Source organism: Cricetulus griseus, chromosome 7 (genome assembly GCF_003668045.3).
Source record: "Cricetulus griseus strain 17A/GY chromosome 7, alternate assembly CriGri-PICRH-1.0, whole genome shotgun sequence".
Lineage (NCBI taxonomy): Eukaryota > Metazoa > Chordata > Mammalia > Rodentia > Cricetidae > Cricetulus > Cricetulus griseus.
The window spans coordinates 119,343,547-119,361,807 of NC_048600.1; the positions used below are offsets into that span (position 1 = coordinate 119,343,547).

At 45.7% G+C, this 18,261-nt stretch overlaps 1 protein-coding gene across 2 annotated transcripts in view; it reads right to left on the reverse strand.

Moving 5' to 3' along the window:
* Positions 1 to 214: 214 nt before the first annotated feature.
* The window catches only part of Ern1 (endoplasmic reticulum to nucleus signaling 1), a 97,282-nt gene continuing 79,235 nt past the window's right edge, over positions 215 to 18,261 (reverse strand). For both annotated transcript variants that reach the window (XM_027427811.2, XM_035447239.1), the window contains 11 exons: positions 17,165 to 17,356; positions 15,453 to 15,720; positions 14,597 to 14,687; positions 13,789 to 13,978; positions 13,263 to 13,362; positions 12,820 to 13,019; positions 11,587 to 11,734; positions 9,339 to 9,466; positions 5,905 to 6,028; positions 5,332 to 5,399; positions 215 to 4,313 (listed from right to left, as the gene is read on the reverse strand). In XM_027427811.2, the coding sequence (XP_027283612.1) occupies positions 4,101 to 4,313; positions 5,332 to 5,399; positions 5,905 to 6,028; positions 9,339 to 9,466; positions 11,587 to 11,734; positions 12,820 to 13,019; positions 13,263 to 13,362; positions 13,789 to 13,978; positions 14,597 to 14,687; positions 15,453 to 15,720; positions 17,165 to 17,356 (1,722 nt within the window). In that variant the 3' untranslated portion in view covers positions 215 to 4,100. The remainder of the gene's footprint in view (positions 4,314 to 5,331; positions 5,400 to 5,904; positions 6,029 to 9,338; positions 9,467 to 11,586; positions 11,735 to 12,819; positions 13,020 to 13,262; positions 13,363 to 13,788; positions 13,979 to 14,596; positions 14,688 to 15,452; positions 15,721 to 17,164; positions 17,357 to 18,261) is intronic.

Here is an 18,261-nt window from a genome sequence, read left to right on the forward strand (position 1 = left end):
CAGGAAATTTCCTGCAACATTTCAAGGCAGTCCTCCTCAACAGCCCCCAAGGAGGGTGTTCTTCTAGCTCTAGAACCCAGCCGTAGACACCAGGGACCCATTTTCTCACAAGCTTAGCCAGCTGCTCAGGCCACTCCAACGCTGCACCCCCGGAAGATGGTGGGCCCGGCACCCTGCTTCAAGCAGCGCTCTAGTCTTTAAGAAGCAAAGGGACTCCCAAATCTAAAACTACCTTTATTTGTGGTTGGCTCAGCATAAGTCACCTTCATCAATGAGCAGAATTATAAAACTGTACAGGAGGTACAAAAATAGGCCGTTTACCTTAGATAATGGCCCTCATATCATGAGCTTTAAAAATACACATAAAAGTTGTACAATCTGGCAGTTTATAAAATATAAAGCTAAAAAGAATATTTTAGTTTCCATGAAGGAGTGAATCATACAATCAGCACATATCAATTAAACAATTAACTGTCCACAGAGAAGACACATGGCACACGATTTTAAAAAATCATCTAAAATTAACATTTTACCCAGACCAAATTATTCACCCTTTAAAGACAAGGCTACCATAAGGTGGCAGGATACAGTGTAACTTTCCTTTTCCAGTTTTAAAATGGTCAGGGGTATTGTCCAAAACAGATGTGATGTGCTTTAAGCAAGTGCAATTGTAACCAGATATACTTCAGAGTAAAAATTAAATAAATATAAATAGATTCAATAAATAGGTCATCGCAAAAAGAACTACACAAGGTCCTCATATGGGGACACCACATAGTTGGCTGGTAATGCTTAGGTGAGTGGGGACTCCCCCATCACAGTTTTAGGGACAACTGGGAAGGAATACTATACCCACCAAACACATGGGCAACAGGAGACATGAGGCCACAGGACTCCAGCAAGCAGTGTAGCTAAGGCTGCTCCAGAGGGAGGCTCAGCACAGGTGTGTCTCTGTGTCTTTCTAGAAAGTACAGAGGAGACCTAAGTGCCCAAAGCAACCAGAATTACACATGGAAGGCAAATCACAAGTTCATAATGAAAACCAAGAACAGGGAAGAGAGCAGGCACTTTGGCTTAAAAGAATTCAGAGCTCAGTTGGAGGTCTGATAAGCTTCAGGGGAAGCTGACAGGCAGACCCCTGGGGCCAACACCTGGGCTCCCAGATGTGAGTGCTGGGCAAGGACAGAACTGTTGGAAAAGCAATCACAGAGAAGCGCAAACAGGGAATTTCAAGAGGCTCTTTCCAGGGCAGCGGTTGCTTGGTTTCCAGCTCTTCCTGCACCTCTGGATGCTGAAGACAATGAACAAGGAACAGACCCAGAAGCAGACGGAAGAATCCTGGCACAGCTGGAGGGTGGGACTGGCAGTAAGCCACACAGGACCAATGCCCTGCAGATGACAAGCAGTGACCAGCACAGGAGAGCTTGCAGCCAGAGGGGGCTCTGCAGGAGGCAGGTCCCAGCAGCAGCTAACTGAACCACATAAGCACAAATCCTCCATAAGGTCAAGTAGAGTCTGGGGAGCATCTAATCCTATCTTTGGTGGAAAGCACTTGACTGCATCTGCTGACCCCAGGCCTCCACCTTCTCTGTAATGCATCACCGGAAGAGCCTACAGCTACTGCCATACTGAGAGCAGGGAACAACTCTGCAGGGGTTCACCGTCAGTCTCTAGATGGCCCAGTGATACCTATGTTCCCAAAAGTGCAAGTGCTTTGGTGCCTAATGACATGGCACTCTTCCTAAACTTAAAGTTCAACACAAGACAAGGTTTTAACAAAAATAACATCCCACAGCTCAACTCCATCGTAAAGCTGAAGGTGCTGTACTTGTAGACAACTGGGCAGCCTTCCAGGGGTCCTAGCAGCCTCTCAAGATGCTACAATGCACAGAGCTGCCCTGGCCTGAAAGCAGACTTTGGCTGAACAACCCAGATGCCAAGTGTTTTCATGACACCTGGAGAGCTGACGACTGCTGGTTCCTAGAGGACACACGGAGGCAAGCTGACCATAGCTGATTGATTCTGAGATGGACAATTTTAAGGCACAAGTGGGGCAAACCCCAAATATACATCCTTCCTACCCACTTGAGTTTTCTTTCTGCCCTGACCTTGTGTGCTAATGACTCTCATGAAGCTTTAAAAGGCACAAGTCTTTCTGTACTGTCACCTGTGTCCCAAGTCCCACCTAGCTCTACAGAAAGTTTTGAGTAGTATGATAAATAGAGGACTTTTGGAAATTTGATTGGCTAGAAACTGATTTGCTAAGTGGCAAGGACATTTGAGAAGTTGACCCCAGGCAAACTGGAGGTAATACCAAGCTGGGCTTTTAGAAAAGACTTCAGCACTTCCCAAAGGGAAACTTAGCCATGAGGAACAAGGTAAGCAGCAGTCCCCGAGGAAATCCTGTTAGACCATTGGTCTTGGACTATTCCCTCTTGCACCCACTGGCACAGCACTGTGCTAAGAGATGAGCAGGAAGCCAACTATGGGGTTGAAGTTCCAAGGTCTAAACAGGGTCACCCATGAGATTCAAAGATGTAAGAGATTAAGAAAAAGTTCACTTTGGCCACTATGAAAGTAAGGGAATCAAACTCTACAGCAGCAGAGGAAGCTTTGGGTAAATGGTCCTGGTACCAGCCCTCCAGAGACCTCAGGGATGCAGCAGCAATGACTCCTGTCAGTGCAATGCATAAGCTGCCGAAGCTACTCTCAGCACAGGACAGAATGGAGCCTCAGCTCACCAGGACTGCACAGCAGAGATCTCACTGGCTCCAGGGAATCTACACGGAATCTTCCCCCTGACTGCATTCTAACCTCTAAGGTCTTGAGAGGAAGAAGACAGTAAATTCTGACTGGAACTAAAGTTAAAAATTAATTTTAGAGAAAACTGGTACTGATATAATTACTTTGACAGGAACACATTTACATAGTGTTGCTAGAATGCCTTACTCTTTAGCATTAGACAATGTTCTACATTCTTGAGGGAATGGTGATTTTTGGTACTACACAAAACAGAAGATATTATATCTTGCATTTCTTTTCACAAGCATCAAGCTACATTTAACCTACTTATGCAAATGCAGCTTTCTGTAATATGATCAAAATACACTCATTAAAATTTGCCAGAAACAGAAAAGCTGGCCTAAAAAGCCTGTGATGGTCCTGGCCTTGGCTCTCTACCTCCAGGGCTTTGGCTCACAATCTGTGAGCTCATCCACTAGCCTCTGGGGCAGAGGGGCCCTATCACTTACCTTCTGGTTCTGAGCCTCTCCACATGACTGGGAGGTTCCCTCTAGCTGCTCCCCTCTGGCCCTGAATACCTGTCTCTGTCCCTGTCTGGTCTTAGCTGCCTTCTTGGTCAGGGAACTCTTTATCTCTGGCTCACATGGCCAGGATTCAGTCTATCAGGGGCCACTATTTAGGCCACTTGTGTTGGGCCAGCACCACACCCAGAACTGATGTCCTTTTCATTTTCTTTCCCACAGATATACCTCAGTTGTCCAGATGCATGGCTAACCAGTCTTTAACTCCATGCTCCACACTCACAACTTGCTGCACAAGGCAACACAGGCTGCCAGTAACTTGGAGGCGCCTCCTGTCTCCAGGACAACACTTCTGCAGCCCTCTTCCTGAGCACACTGTACTTCTCAAACCATTTCTAGCAGAGGGTGCTCTTGCTGCACCCCAGCCAGGCTGCTCAGGCAAAACAGGATTCCTCTACTCCCTCACTGAAAGGCCCCCAAACTGCCACCCCACAGGAATTTTAGAAAGAAATATAAGTGGAAGAGAGTCCATCCAGTGAAAGTGAAGCAAGCTCATCCAGGGAGAGGCTGATGCTGCTCCTTTTGCAGCCTCTGGGATGGGCCCACCTTTGTAGACAGCCCTGACTACATCGCCTCAGCTCTCTGTAGTCATGAGGGGCCACCTCTTCCACTTCCTAGGGTCAGCACTGTCCTCTTCTGGCTGCAGGGCAGCAGCTCAAGGCACTTGGTTTGAGAAGCTTAGTCTTCCTGCTAATCCCAGAGGCAGCAAGCTACAGACTGCAGAGATTGGGCCTGCAATCTCTGCTGGGGCCACCAGACTAGAGGGGCTGCCATGGCTCAGAGCGCATCTGGAGTCACTGGAGGCTGGGGTTCTGTGGGCTCGTGCAAGTAGTAGGTCTGGAAGAGTCTCTCATGTCTGCAGAGCTCCATGGCTCGGTAGGTGTGTGAGAGGAGGTAGGGGAAGCGTGATGTGAAATAGCGCACAAAGTCATCGGGGATGGAGCCCAGCGTCTCCTGAACCTCCATGGGGAGCTCTCGGTAGTGGTGTTTCTGTGAATGAGCAGAGAGACACAGCTTTAGCAGCTGGACGACAGTGCTCAGGGCTTCTCTGTAAGGAAAGGTTCGCACACCAACAATACATCCCAGTGTCCTGAAGGCTTTGCCCCTTCAGAAGGAGAGCTCAAAGTGGGTGAGGCTCAGCCTAAGGAGAGCAGCTTTAGCTTCACCAGGGGGCTGGCCACCTGGAAGGGAGCACAGGCCTCCCATGAAGGTCATGGAGTTGCAGTGTTTGTCCTAACAGGATTGGAGGCTGCTTCTGTGCCCGGGGTCGGGCCTGTGTGAAGGCTGCTCAGTGACTACACAGGTCAAGAGCATCCCCAGGACTCCAAGAGGAACCCTTCCCCAAACCTCTGAAGACTTGGCCTTGTATAGGAAAGTGACCAGAAAGTCCTGTTAGAGTATGCTTATAAAGTGTCTGTCAGGCAGTCAGAGGGTACCATAAACTAGCAGAGACCACAAAACACCTATGTCCCAAGAGACTGGTCCTTAGAGCTTAGCCCCGCATTCTGAAGTCTCTGGAGAGAGATTCCTCGAGCGGAGATATGGTTGTTTACTTATTGTGGTGACTGGAATGAGAATGGTTCCCATAGGCTCATATATTTGAATGTGTATCCTTGTTGGAGGAGGTGTGTCACTGGGGGTGGGCTTTGAGGTTTCAAAGCCCATGCCAGGCCCAGTCTCTTTCTCTACCTCCAACTTGTAGCTCTCAGATGCTGCTCCAACACCATGACGGCCTATCTGCTGCCATGCTCCCTGCTATGACCATCATGGACTCCCGCTCTGAGATTGTAAGCAAGGCCCCAGTAAATGATTCCTTTTATAAGTTGCCTTGGTCATGGTGTCTCTTCACAGTAATAGAAAAGTAACTAAGGCACTTGTCAAATCCAGCTGAGGCTGCCCAGCTTCTACAGGGTGGAACCCATTATGAAAAAAAGGACACATAGAAATTAATACAAGGAGGAGATATCTGCTGTGGCCAACTCCCCCAAAGCACTCACAAGCCCTTTACCTTGTTTCTCATGGCTCGAAGGAGATCTCTGACAGAGCCACCTTTGTAGGTTCTAAATTTTCGCAGATCTAGAAAAACATTAAGGGATGTAATGGTTAAGCAAGTAAATTTTAAAAGAAAATCCTTAGGGTTTTGCAGTTGGATTAAAGTGAATCTCAGTCACTGCAAAAGATGCTGCCTCTTGCTGGGCAGTGGAGGTGCATGCCTTTAATTCCAGCACTCAGGAGGCAGAGGCCAGCCTGTCTACAGAGTGAGCTCCAGCACAGCCAATGCTGCTACACAGAGAAACCCTGTCTTGAAAAAACAAACAAACAAACAAACAAACAGAAAGATGCTACCTCTTAGACCTAAAATAAAGGTAGTGTTCATCTGAAGTTCATCCAGATGAGAAATGGCATCTTTGAGTACAACACTATCACTAACCCGTCACTCTAAGGAATAAACATGAATGGGTATCCCTGTAACCACACCCTTAAGGACATGCTCAAGTATGTATCAAATCCAAGAAGTGGGATTTGAACTCCCACAGCTGGCACCGCCCTGTTGATATCAAGCTGACAGTTGCATGGTCACCTGTCTGCAAGGGGACAGTGATGTTCTCCCGCCAGTCCATCTTCACCACGGCTCTCCCGCCTCTCTCCAACTGTCTTACTATCGGGCCATCCAAGGACTCCTTTTCTATTCGGTCACTCACATCCTGTGAAGGAAAACAGGCAACAGGTGCTGGGTCAGAGTCAGGAACACGAGCACTGGGCTTTGTTCACACTAAGTGACAGGGTGGCCACTGGCGTGCAGGTTGTAAGCAAACTGACATTCCTCTTAGGCCCAGGCCACAGCCTCCTCAAAGCTAGGCAGCAGGTACCTGGAGCTCACTCCCCTGATCCCCTGACTTTCCCTGTGAGCAGACACATCTGTCATTCGCTGGGACAAACTTGCAGAGACCCTCCATGACGAAAGAGATGTTATGAGGTGTGCCCGTGTGCAGAGCATGTGTCCACCTCACACAAAGCACACTTACAGAGAGCTCTAGGTACAAAACACACCCTCTAGGGAGCCACAACACAAAGGGGGAAACTCACCTCATCTGTGCTTCAGATGTCCCCAAACAGGACATCTCAAATCCTAGCCAGAAGGTCATAACTGTTTACTGAGGACTGGAAAACTGAAGCAAAGCCCTCTTTTCAAGAATTCTGGGAGGTGGGGGCATGGGATCTGTGGGTCCCACTGGGCTTCAAGCAGGGTAAGAGGGAAGAGAAGGGTCAGGAGGGGTACCCTAAGTACTGTACTAGCCTTTCAGAACTCCTGCCAGTAAGACTGGCTGAGAGGCAGGGAGGGATGAGTTTCATCAATGCTGAGCCCTTGGAGAGCCAGTCACATATTTCTTTGATAAAGACAAAATCAGACTGGATACATTTTTCTTTTCTTCCAAGACAGGGTCTAACGTAGCCCAGGCTGGCCTTGAACTTGCTATATAGCTGAAAATGACTTTGAACTCATGATCCTTTTTGCTCCCACCTCTAAGGTGCTAAGATTACAGGTTACAAGTGTAACCTATCATGACTACTGCACTGGCTAAATTCATAATTTGAAATTATAGGTGAAAAGCCTTGGAGAAAAGCTGGCAGGATGGTTTAGTAGGTAAAGGTACTCGCCACCAAGACTGATGACCTGATTTTATCCCTGAACTCAGGTGATGGAAGGAGAGAACTGACTACTACAAGAGGCCCTCTGACCTTCACATATATACTGGCATGCACGTGCGCGAGTGCACACACACACACACTCACACAGGCGCACACGAATAAGCAAGTAAGTATAAAAAAATAAAAGCTTTGTAGTGACTGGACTGTCCCAGTGGGCATGAGGAAGACAGGTTTCAGAGATGTACCATAACTACTATAGTTACAGCTAGTTGACAGGAACAGAAGCCAGCTTTGCCTGCCAGATATACTATTTCATGGTGGGGTGAAAGTCTTCATATGTAAGTTTTATTTCTGTTGTCTATTTTGTCATTTAAGTGGCCTAGACTTGAGGATTTTCATGTTATATCTTGTAGCACAGTGATCAATCATGACACTACACACACCCACTGCTGCCCTGGAATAAGACATTGGACCCTTCAATCCAAAGACATTTGAATGGCTACTAAATACCAGCAACGGGCCAGGCAGCGTTCTTGCTGGGTGCTGAGGACAGAGCTGTGATTAAAATAGTTTAGAAAGTCCTGCTTTCTAGGACATCACTACAGCCAAGCCCCCTGCCAAACTCCAGATAATATGAGTGTCCATTCTAAGTCAGGTGCTCTCTCTCCAGGAGAGAACCCTGATGCTTGGCCCACACTGCTCTTCACAGCAGAGGCAGCATTCTGGTCTACTCATCTCATGCCACCTAACACCCACAATTAATCCATACAAAGCTACCTGGTAATGTCACAAACCCACAGAGCTGTCAATCGCCAATGGAATTCAGAGCCACTGATCTTAAATTTTAGCTGGAAAGTGTATACTAAACAAAATGAGATCTGAGTAAAGACAATGAAAAATCTTCTTAAGGAGATGTTTAAATTTGACACTGAATGAAATTAAATTGTATCTGAGATTTGCTTCAAGATAATATAGGATTGGAGCTAGAGAGATGGCTCAATAGTTAGGAGCCATCTTTATGTTCTTGTAGAGGACAGAGTTTTGTTCCCAGCACCCATGTAGCAGCCACAATCATCTGTAACTTCAGTGTCAGGGGAGCCACTGTCTGCTGGCCTCTGTGGATACCAGGCAAGTACATAATGTATACACATACATACTACTACACACCTTAAAAGATAATCTGGGGTGTGGGAGAGCATAGAAATTAATACTTGCTAAAACTGGAGGATAGATAAGAGGAGAGAGAGTACGTAGTCTACTTTTGTGTTATTAGCAAGCCGGAATATAAAGTTTAACAATTAGAGATGTAGTTAGTTAAGTGCATTTCCTACTCACAGAGTCCCTAGGTTTGATTTCTAGCACCCACACTGTGTCTTATAACCTTTTGTAACTCCATTTTCATGGGATCTGACATCCTTTTCTGAACTCCACAGATGTCAGCAACACATGTGGTACACAGACACACATGCAGGCAATATATATATATATATATATATATATATATATATATATATATAATATAATATAAAAACCCCTAATTTTTTAAAGAAGTAAAAAATTAGGGTACACTGATATGATAGATTTTTTTTTTTTCTGAGACAGGGTTTCTCTGTAACACTCACACTGTAGACCAGGCTGGCCTCAAACTCAAAGAGATCTGCCTGCCTCTGCCTCCTGAGTGCTGGGATTAAAGGCATGTGCCACCAACGCAGATAGAATGTTATAGTCATCATAACATAATTGATCCCAATTATACTTTTATTTATATGAAAAACTCAAAATGTGATGGTTAATTTTGGCTGTCAACTTGATCATATCTAGAATCAACATATGATTGGATGGGCCTCTGGGAACAGCTCCAGAAGGGTTAGGCTAGAACAAAGGCCCTTCTCCCAGTGTGGGCAGCACCCTCTGACAAGTGGATAGATATAAAGAGGTCTGAAGGAAAGCAGTCTAGCCTACTGGCCTTTGCTTCTTGCTGGTAAGAACATCTATCCCACTCTGTAGCTGCTGCCATCCTTCACTGACATCAGAACCCTGCTTTGTCAGCTTTCCACTGTGGGCTAAGACCAGGGGCTCTCTAGATCTTCCAGGTCTTCAGTGTAGAGTGTTAACTACTGAGCAGCTATGGGCTTCTCAGTCTCTCCAATGTGCAGATGGCCACTGCTGGACTACCCAGGCTATATCTCATGATTCTAATACATTCCCTTTACGATACACACATTGAATTTACTAACACAAATGTCAATCACGTTTGTCTTGGTTGTGGGCTATAGATTGTATATTTGTTTGGCTCTTTGTCCATTCTACCTTTTCAGAACCTGGAAGGCATTAAGAGTTTGATGGAGAAACACAAGCAGGTACCTGAAAGAACTGGAGCTGCTTTTCCAGGCTCCAGAAGAATGGGTGTTTTAGCACATGCTTTGCAGAGGGCCGTTGCTGGGGATCCATAGCAATCATCTTCTCTATCAATTCACGAGCAATGACGTCCTCTAAAGAGGAGAAAAATAAATAACCCATTATTTCCAACCTATAACCAAATGAACTATCAGAAACCTTGAAAATCTGAATGCCCGCTCCCACATTTGTGTACCTGTTGCATATATGTGTACATGTTTGCATGTGTTCATGCATGTGAAGGTCAGAGGTTTATGTCAAATGTCTTCCTCAGTTGCTCTCAACCTAATGTTTTCTGAGGTAAGAGTCTCTCTGAACTTGGGGCTTTTCAATTCAGCTAGACTGACTGCCCAGGAAGCCTCGAGGGTCCTCCTGCTTTGTGCTTCTCTAGCACTGGGGTTATAGGTGCACAATACCAGGCTTCTTTTTTTTTAACTTGGGTGCTGAGGATCCAAACCCAAGTCCTCCTGTTTTTGTGGTTAGCTCTTTACCAACTGGGTTCAATTCCCAGCAACCACATGGTGGTTAATGAGATCTGGTGCCCTCTTCCAGCCTGCAGGCAGACATGCAGGCAGACATTGTATACATAATAAATAAAATGTTTAAAGAAAAAGAAAAGATATTCAAGGTGAGGCATGATGGGCTTCTAGTCAAGTGCTCAGCAGGAAGCTCAGGCAGGAAGACCATGATTTTGAGACCAGTATAAGTTCACAGGAAAACTTAAGCTAGCCTGGGCTACACAAAGAGATCCCGATTCATTAAACAAACAAAAGCATGAAGTTGAAAAATGAGCCTTTTACAAATGTGTGATTTAACTCCATCCTGACTTCCACCAGGAGCCTATCAGCCCAGCTCACCTGGAACTCCCTCTGTATTTTAGGCTGGTCTCAAATTTGAGATTCTCCTGCCTCAGTGTCCTAAGTGGTAGGACTACAAGTATGTTCTATAACCTTTAGTCTTAACTTCACCCCTGCTTTTTTTTTCTTTTTTTTTTTTTTTTTTTTTTTTTTTTTTTGGTTTTTCGAGACAGGGTTTCTCTGTGTAGCTTTGGAGCCTATCCTGGCACTCGCTCTGGAGACCAGGCTGGCCTCGAACTCACAGAGATCCGCCTGCCTCTGCCTCCCGAGTGCTGGAATTAAAGGCGTACGCCACCAACCCCGGCCACCCCTGCTTTTTTACACTTATTTATTTGTGTATAGAGGAAGGGCATGTATGGAGGTCAGAGGACAACTCATAAGTTGATTCTCTCTTTCTACCATATAGGTGGGTTCTCGGGGGTTGAACTTTGGTCATCAGGCTTGCAGGCAAGTGCCTTTACCGGCTGAGACATCTTGCCAACCCACTAACCCCATCTTTAGGTTGTTGTTGTTCTGAGACAGGATCTCACTATGTATGACTGTCCTAGAACTCACTCTGTACATCAGGCTGGGCCCAAATTTATAGAGATTCTCCTGCGTCTGCCTCCCATGTGCTGGAATTAAAGGTGTGTGCCACCACTCCTGGACCCATTTTTATAAAAGTATGTATACATATCTAGATAAACAATTAGAATAATAAGGCATTGATAGCAGATATCCATCCCTCTATAGTGAAAACATGGGTCTTTATGCTAATGTGTTTTTCTACAAAAAAATAAGGAAAAAACTCATAAGCAAAGCAAGTATTAGTTTTTGGTTTTGGAATTTGGAAGGGGAGGGGTTTGAGACAGGATTTCTCTGTTTAATAGCCCCGGTTGTCCTGGAACTTACTTTATAGACCAGGCTGGCCTCAAACTCACAGAGATTCCCGAGTACTGGAATTAAACGTGTGTGTTACCACTGCCCAATTACTTTGTTTTAGTCTTTTCACATAGCGGCACTGGGATGCTATGATCTAATATAATCTAGCAAACTTCCCAGTCAGGAAGAAGCATGTGTTGTATCCAAGTCAGCCGATTAAAGACAGAACCTGTCTGTCTATCCCTACTGGACAGACTATGTCTTGCAACCATGGCCCTCATACAACAGAGTCCAGTTTACAGAGCACAGGTCCTCCCATATACCATATGATCATAAGGCGGGAAAGAGCAGTCTCCAGAGGGCGCCTTCCCCAGGTCAGCATCTCAGTACTCCAAGATGATCTTAACCAGCCTCCATCAACTCTGTATGTTTCAGCATTTCCTGAAGCCCAATGGCTAGGATAGTAGAAGGTGTTACCGCCCAGACCACCTGCTCACCATGCTTGTCTGAGTGGAAGCAGTCAAGGCTGCAGGCGCCCAGGAGGATGTTGGCCTGCCGCTGCAAGGACTTGCCAAAAGGATGGTTGCCCTCAGAGATGACATAGTAAAAAACACAGCCTGCAGAGAAGATGTCCACTGTGTAGGTCTGAAAGAAATGCAGAGTGGGAGGCCTCAGAGAGCCATCACTTTACTCACAGCCCTGACTTCACTTTGGTCCCTCCAGAAAGGAATCTGATAAAGCGGCTGATGAATATGAACTGTCCAGAGCAGCAAGGGACACCACACCACGGTGCTGCTCTAGTGTCCTGATGGGTATCGAGGTCAGGGGCTTGGGGGATAATAGCCCAGGATGCTGGCTCTGCCAAGTGCCCCACGTTAGCATCACTCATCAGGGCACAATCCGGCATCACATTCCTCCTTGACTCATGATCTGTTCTTGCCAGACACATTTCTCTTGAATCTAATCGAGCCTCTGGACTTCACTTCTAGCTTACAGGACTTATAAAGAACAGAGAGAGCTGTAAGCACAGCCATGATGAAACAAGCAAAGTAGCCTAGAATGGGACATCCAAGAACTTCTCAAGAATAAGTATCAGAGAACAAAACAGGTAGGGAGGCTGCTGGGCATTCTGTGAGACAGTAAATTCAGCACTCAGGAGTCCTGGAATACAAAACTAGGGCTAGCTTGGGAAACGAGCATGGAGTGTGATGAGATAGGATGGGACGAGTGCCAGCTGCACAGGTGTGACAATGACGTGGTGGGAGAAGGCACTGCTCTTAGAAGACAAATGCTGCAGCACTGAGGTGTGCAAACAATCCAGCCACAGGTAACTACAGTAAGACAGAACAAATCTAAATTACATAGCAGCAGTGACTCTGGGTGAAAGCATATAGGTCCTAACATTCTTTCAATTTTTGTATGACTACAAATTAAAACAAAAGTCTGGGGAAACAACAAACTTAAACAAATGAAAATTGGAGGTCTGCTCATCTTAGGCAAGTCTGGACTCTGAGGTTTCCAAAGGAAAAAGGTGTTAAAAAGTGATTGGAAGGGTTGGGAAAGAGACAACTATTCATCCTCTGTGTTTCTTGTGTATCTATCAGAACATGATGCAGCATTGGAGTTCACAGTGAAGTCCTTTGTTAAATGCCTGTCATTCTGGAACCATATGTGCTTGGGCCCTCACACTTATACCGTGGTTTTCTTTTAAAACATTCCCATTTACTTACAGGGTTTTCCTTGCAGTCTTCACTCAACATCTCTGGGGCGATCCAGCCTTCAGTGCCAGGTACCCCTGAACGACGGCTGAAACTGTGCCTACCCACTGCCAGCTTCTTGCAGAGGCCAAAGTCAGAGATCATGGCCTTGATCTTGCCATGTGCGTTGGGCATGGAGAGGAGAATGTTGTGGGGTTTCAGGTCTCTGTGAACTAGGAGAGAACCTCAAATTCATTCAAAGCTTACCATGAGTGACCCCAGCTTCCTAAAAGGGGTTGTGGGTCCTTGTCAGCTTCCTAAATACCTGCTGTCATCTTCAGAATGTTCAGTTTTCAGTTACCTGAGGTTCTCCCTCAAATTCCTACACAATGTCTCAAGAGACGAGTTGCATACTCCTTTCTCCTATGAAGTTCAGCTGGCTGGCCCCTTTAACCTGGCCAAGAGGATCCACTTACCTATGTTGAGAGAGTGCAGGTGTGCCAGGCCTGAGGTGGTCTGCTGAAGCAAGGTGATGGGCTCCAGGCCAAGGTGGGCAAAGTCCTTCTGCTCCACATACTGTAAGAGACACAATGGCAAGGTCATAGCACATAACTTTCCGGACTTCTTGGCCTATGATATTATTCCTTTCAATTCCATTTTACTAACAACATTCTCAGCTCCATATTTTCAACAGACCTCCTAAAGTCATAGGCTGACTAAACACAAAGACTATGGTGATTAAAACTGTTCTGTATTTGTGGCTGGTAGTCAAGTGGACACACACACACACACACACACACACACACACACACACACACACACACTGCATTTAAGACAAAGCAGAAGTTGCTGTACTATAACTTCAATAAAGTTAGTAAAGCAAAGTTTAAAAATAGTAAACAGATACTTCCCGAACACATCCCAGTTGGTGGGAGAAGAGGCTGCAGTGGCTGTGGTAAAGCTGTCACTGACCCCAGGCACTAGAAGGCCAGCCAGACCCACCTCTTGCAGAGTGGCTGCACACAATTCAATAGCAATGTATTGGAACTGCCGGTCCTTCTCTGTGCAAAAGTAGCGGATCACGTTTGGATGCTCGTCTGATTCTCGAAGCAGCTGGACCTCACGGTCTGCAAAGCTAAAACACTCAGGGAGGATCCTCTTCACTGCCACATCACGGTTGTCAAACATGCCTCTGTAGGACAAGAAGTAGCTGAGTTTGGTTAGTGTGCGATGGGCTGTAGACATGAGATCAGCTCTGTAAGGCACCAATGTTCCTTCTTCCAGGGTCAGCCACCTCAGCTTCAAGGCCCAGAGGCCCTGGCCAACCACCAGCAACCCATAGTGACTCCATCTCTTTTGCTGTGTTGCCTGACTAGCTTTTTAGTCAACTTGACACAAACTAGAGTCACTTAGGAAGAAGGATTCTCAACTGAGAAAATGCCTCCTGTAGGCAATTCTGTAGGGCATTTTCTGAATTATATACCCTGGGCAGGTGGTCCTGGGGTATATAAGAGGTAGACTGAGCAAGCCAAGAGGAGCAAGCCAGTAAGCAGCACCCCTCCATGGTTTCTACTTCAGATCCTGCCTTGAGTTCCTATCCTGACTTCCTTCAATGGACTGTGGTGTGGACCAAGGTGCTTTTGGTCATGGTATTTTATCACAGCAACAGAAACTCTAGACAGTGTGGGAGCTCACTGGAGGCAAGGCTCACCTGCCTTGGTCATCACTTTGGCCCTGCTATGCCCCAGGAACCTGGCACTTCAACCCAACAAGCACTCACATAGATAGGAGACTGGGTGACCCCACTCACTTGTATACAATTGTGCCCTCAGCTCCATGGCCCAGGACATCCTTGGGGCAGAATGAAATTTTCCCAACAATCACCATTCTAGTTTCCTCATCTGGAACAAAACAGGAAAAAAAAAAAAAAAGGTCATTTTCAATAGACATCATCCAAAGAACTTTGAAGCTCCCTGATTTCTGAGTAAGACTTGGGATTGAAGAGGGTCTATATCCCCAGATTCCTGGTGGGCAAGAGCTAGTTAGGCCCGCTGCTCACTGATGCCAGGGTCCCTGCCTCCTCCCCAGCATTTGCCCCCTATTCCTACATCCTGTTTCTGCCCTTATGTTATCTCAGGAGTCTTAAGCTTTTCCAAAGAAAAGGACTTTCTCTATATAGAGTCTCATATTTAGTTAACGGTGAACAAAAATGATCAAAGGTCTACATCAAAGATCCATATCTAAAATATCTCAGTGTAGTAGGACAAGTTAAAAAAAAAAAAAAAAAAAAAAAAAGACACTTCTTAGAACTAGGGGCTCTGTGGTCCCTTCACAATCACTGTGGCAATCCTTCCAGAATATGGGCCCTGACCGTTGGCTAAGACCACTCCCCAAGAGGAAAGTGGGTTACTGCTTCACTTTCGAACTTGGCCAGTGGCTGGTCTCAGGAATTCACTAAAGCCAGATGGGAAATTTACCTCTGATTAACATAGCCCTGTAGAGGAAAGATGGAAGAAGGCCCTCAAACAGAAGATACCATGAATAGGGCAGAAGCCTACACCCCAGAGACTTTTAGGTGGGAGGAAGCCAGGGGAGAACATGGTGAGCCCTCAGGAATGACATGGTGCTCTGAGTTCTAGGTGATGATCAATGGTCACTGTCTTTACCCTCATCATCCTGCTCCAGGGAAGGGTTGGTGCCAGTCTTGGAGGCAGAGCTGCTGGAGTGGAGTGAGTGGTTGGAGGCTCTGGGGGATGGGCTGGAGCTGCTGGTGCCTGAGCTCTCTGAGAAGAGACCAGATGAATCCAGAAACTCGGGGTCCTGAGTAAGGTCTCCATGTGGGTGGAAGGGCAGCTGCTGCTGCTGCAGGAGCTGAATTTTCTCCAGTTCCTTCTGGAACTGCTGGTGCTGGAGCTGGCGCTGCTGATGCATGCTCTGTGAAGAGAAACCCACATCCAGGCTAGTGTAGCCGGGAAACAAGTCACACAGAGAGGGGCTCCCTGTGGCCAAGGAAGCCAGAAGACTTGATTTGAAGTTCAGTAATTGATTCAGTAATTTTATTCTTCTGTCGGGCCCACAGTCTACCTCTGGAGGATGCTGGTGAGATTAAGCGACCACCAGGAGGAGCACCTGAAGGGATCCTGCACTAGAAAGAGGGCTAAGCCAAGTGTAGAAGTTTCCACTTAATCTTAGAATTTAGTGACTTTTAAGAAAACCTGCGAGTTATTGTAAAAGTGAAGTCAAATGGGAAGAATGGCTAGAGGGGCATGGTGGTATGGTGGGAAGGAGTCAAGTCCTGGTCCACAATGGCTGTCCTGAATAGAGGAGCAGGGTGGTCTGAAGTCTACAAGGCAGGCTAGAACCTGGGTTCAGAATGAGGCAATGTGGGGCTGTATTGTGGTGCAAGGACCTGCTTCCATTATGCTGCCACACAGCACCTTCTGGAAACTTTGCTCCACCATCATGAGAAGCATCAGTGGTCTGCAATTATTCTTGCCTGTGCATGGGAGGTGGAGTAGAGGGAGTTTTCTAGCTCTTTTTAAACCCAGTGTCAAAGTTCTGGGTGTGCTGCCTACTACTAGCTTAGTACCCCAGGAATGTAACCTCCCTGAGCCCAGTTTTTTCTGTGGACAGAGAATAAATAATAATGAGCTCTTAGGACTGTATGAGGTTAAAAACAATTAGGTAGTCGTACTTTGCCCACAGAAAGCAAAGCATACAAAGTCTTTGTCTTCCCTACTGGATAGATGTGAGCTGCCTGTGTGTGCACTAGTGTTCTCAGGAGACAACATTATAGGCCTGGACAACTTGCTGCAGGGACTACTGTCTTACCTACTCAAATACATTATCATTTTTATTAACTTATTACAACTAGGAAACAAAAGGACACACCACATCACCCTTTACACTTTAGCTGATCGCATAGGTGGTGTAAGGGAGCAGATTTTCATCTGCTATCCTTCCTTCTGAAAAACAAGATACAATTAATTTAAAATTTTAGGTAGGAGTTATACATTAGCTTTTATAGACCTTTCTTGAAAAACACCAAGATTTAGTTACAAAACTGTCTTTTCATGAGAAGCTAGTATCTCTAAAGATGATTTTGAAGATTAGCAAATATTTCTCTATTCCCTTTTGTCTTTTTTCTTTTTTTTTCTTGAGACAGGGTCTCACTATATAGCCTTGCCTGGTTTTGAATTTGCTATGTAGTTCCTCAAATTTTCGAGTGCTATAATTAAAGGAGTGCAACACCATTCCTGGTTCAAATATTGACTTTTAAATATGAAACATATTGGCTGCTTTTGTGTGTCCCCCACCGACACCTAGTGACTGACAGAGAAGTACCTGAACACAGGCAATGAGAAGGATCAAGCCTTACCAGGGGGTAAGTGATGATGAAGGCCACCCATCCAACCAGCAGGAAGGTGCTCAGGATAATAGTAGCCATGTCCTTGAGCATGGAGTCAACGGGGGCCTCAGGCTTGGCGGGGGCATGGACCAGCTTCTCTTCCACGGCCTGAGACACAGTGGATGGTGTGTTTTCTGAAGTCTGGTCAACCATGTTGATAACCTTGTATGGAAGAGATCTGCTAAATGTCTAGCTTTACAGACAAAGTCAGCACTCAAGAGAAACCATGTCTATTTAAAATATAGGGCTATACTGCAATATTTTTTCCTAGTTCATCAAAAGTCTAATGGACCAGATAACCATCGCTTCTTTCTAAGCAGCTGCTGTGAGAAAAAATACAATTCTACAGTGATGCTGCCACTGTTCACACAGAGATTTCATAATAATATATTTGGAAAAACCTCTAGACCCTGACATTCTTTTAAAATCTTCAATGATAAATATACTACTCCTCTGATAGTAGATTTGTTATTTAAGGAAAACTGTAAAACCACCTAAATCATAGAAAAGAAAATCTAGTGAAAAGCTGGTCATCAATTTGATACCTTTTCACATTGAAAAATAAAGCTAACTGGAGCATGCAAAAGTCCTGGGTTTAATCCTAACACTACAAACAAACAAACAGAAGTCAAACCACAAAAATAAAGCAAGGCTATACAAACAAGCATGAAGATCTGAGTTCAAATCCCAAGAACCCACATAAAAAGCCAGATGTAGTAGTATGTGTGCCTGTAACCCCACAGTAACCCCAGCAGTGGGGTGAGGTGGAGACAGGAAGATCACTGGAGCTGTAAGAGACTGCCTCCGGAAATAATGCGGCAAGCAATAGAGCAGGGCACCCAGTGTCTTCTGGCTTCCTTATGTTTAATACTTAGCATCCCCCTATACTGTAACACACACACACACACACACACACACACACACACACACACACACACACACCAAAACAAGAAGGCTGTACGTGTGTGTGTGTGTGTGTGTGTGTGTGTGTGTATGCTGCTATGTACCTAGTATAGCTAACAAAAAAATAAAGCCACTTCCTTGGGTTATTTTTAAATTTTAAGTAA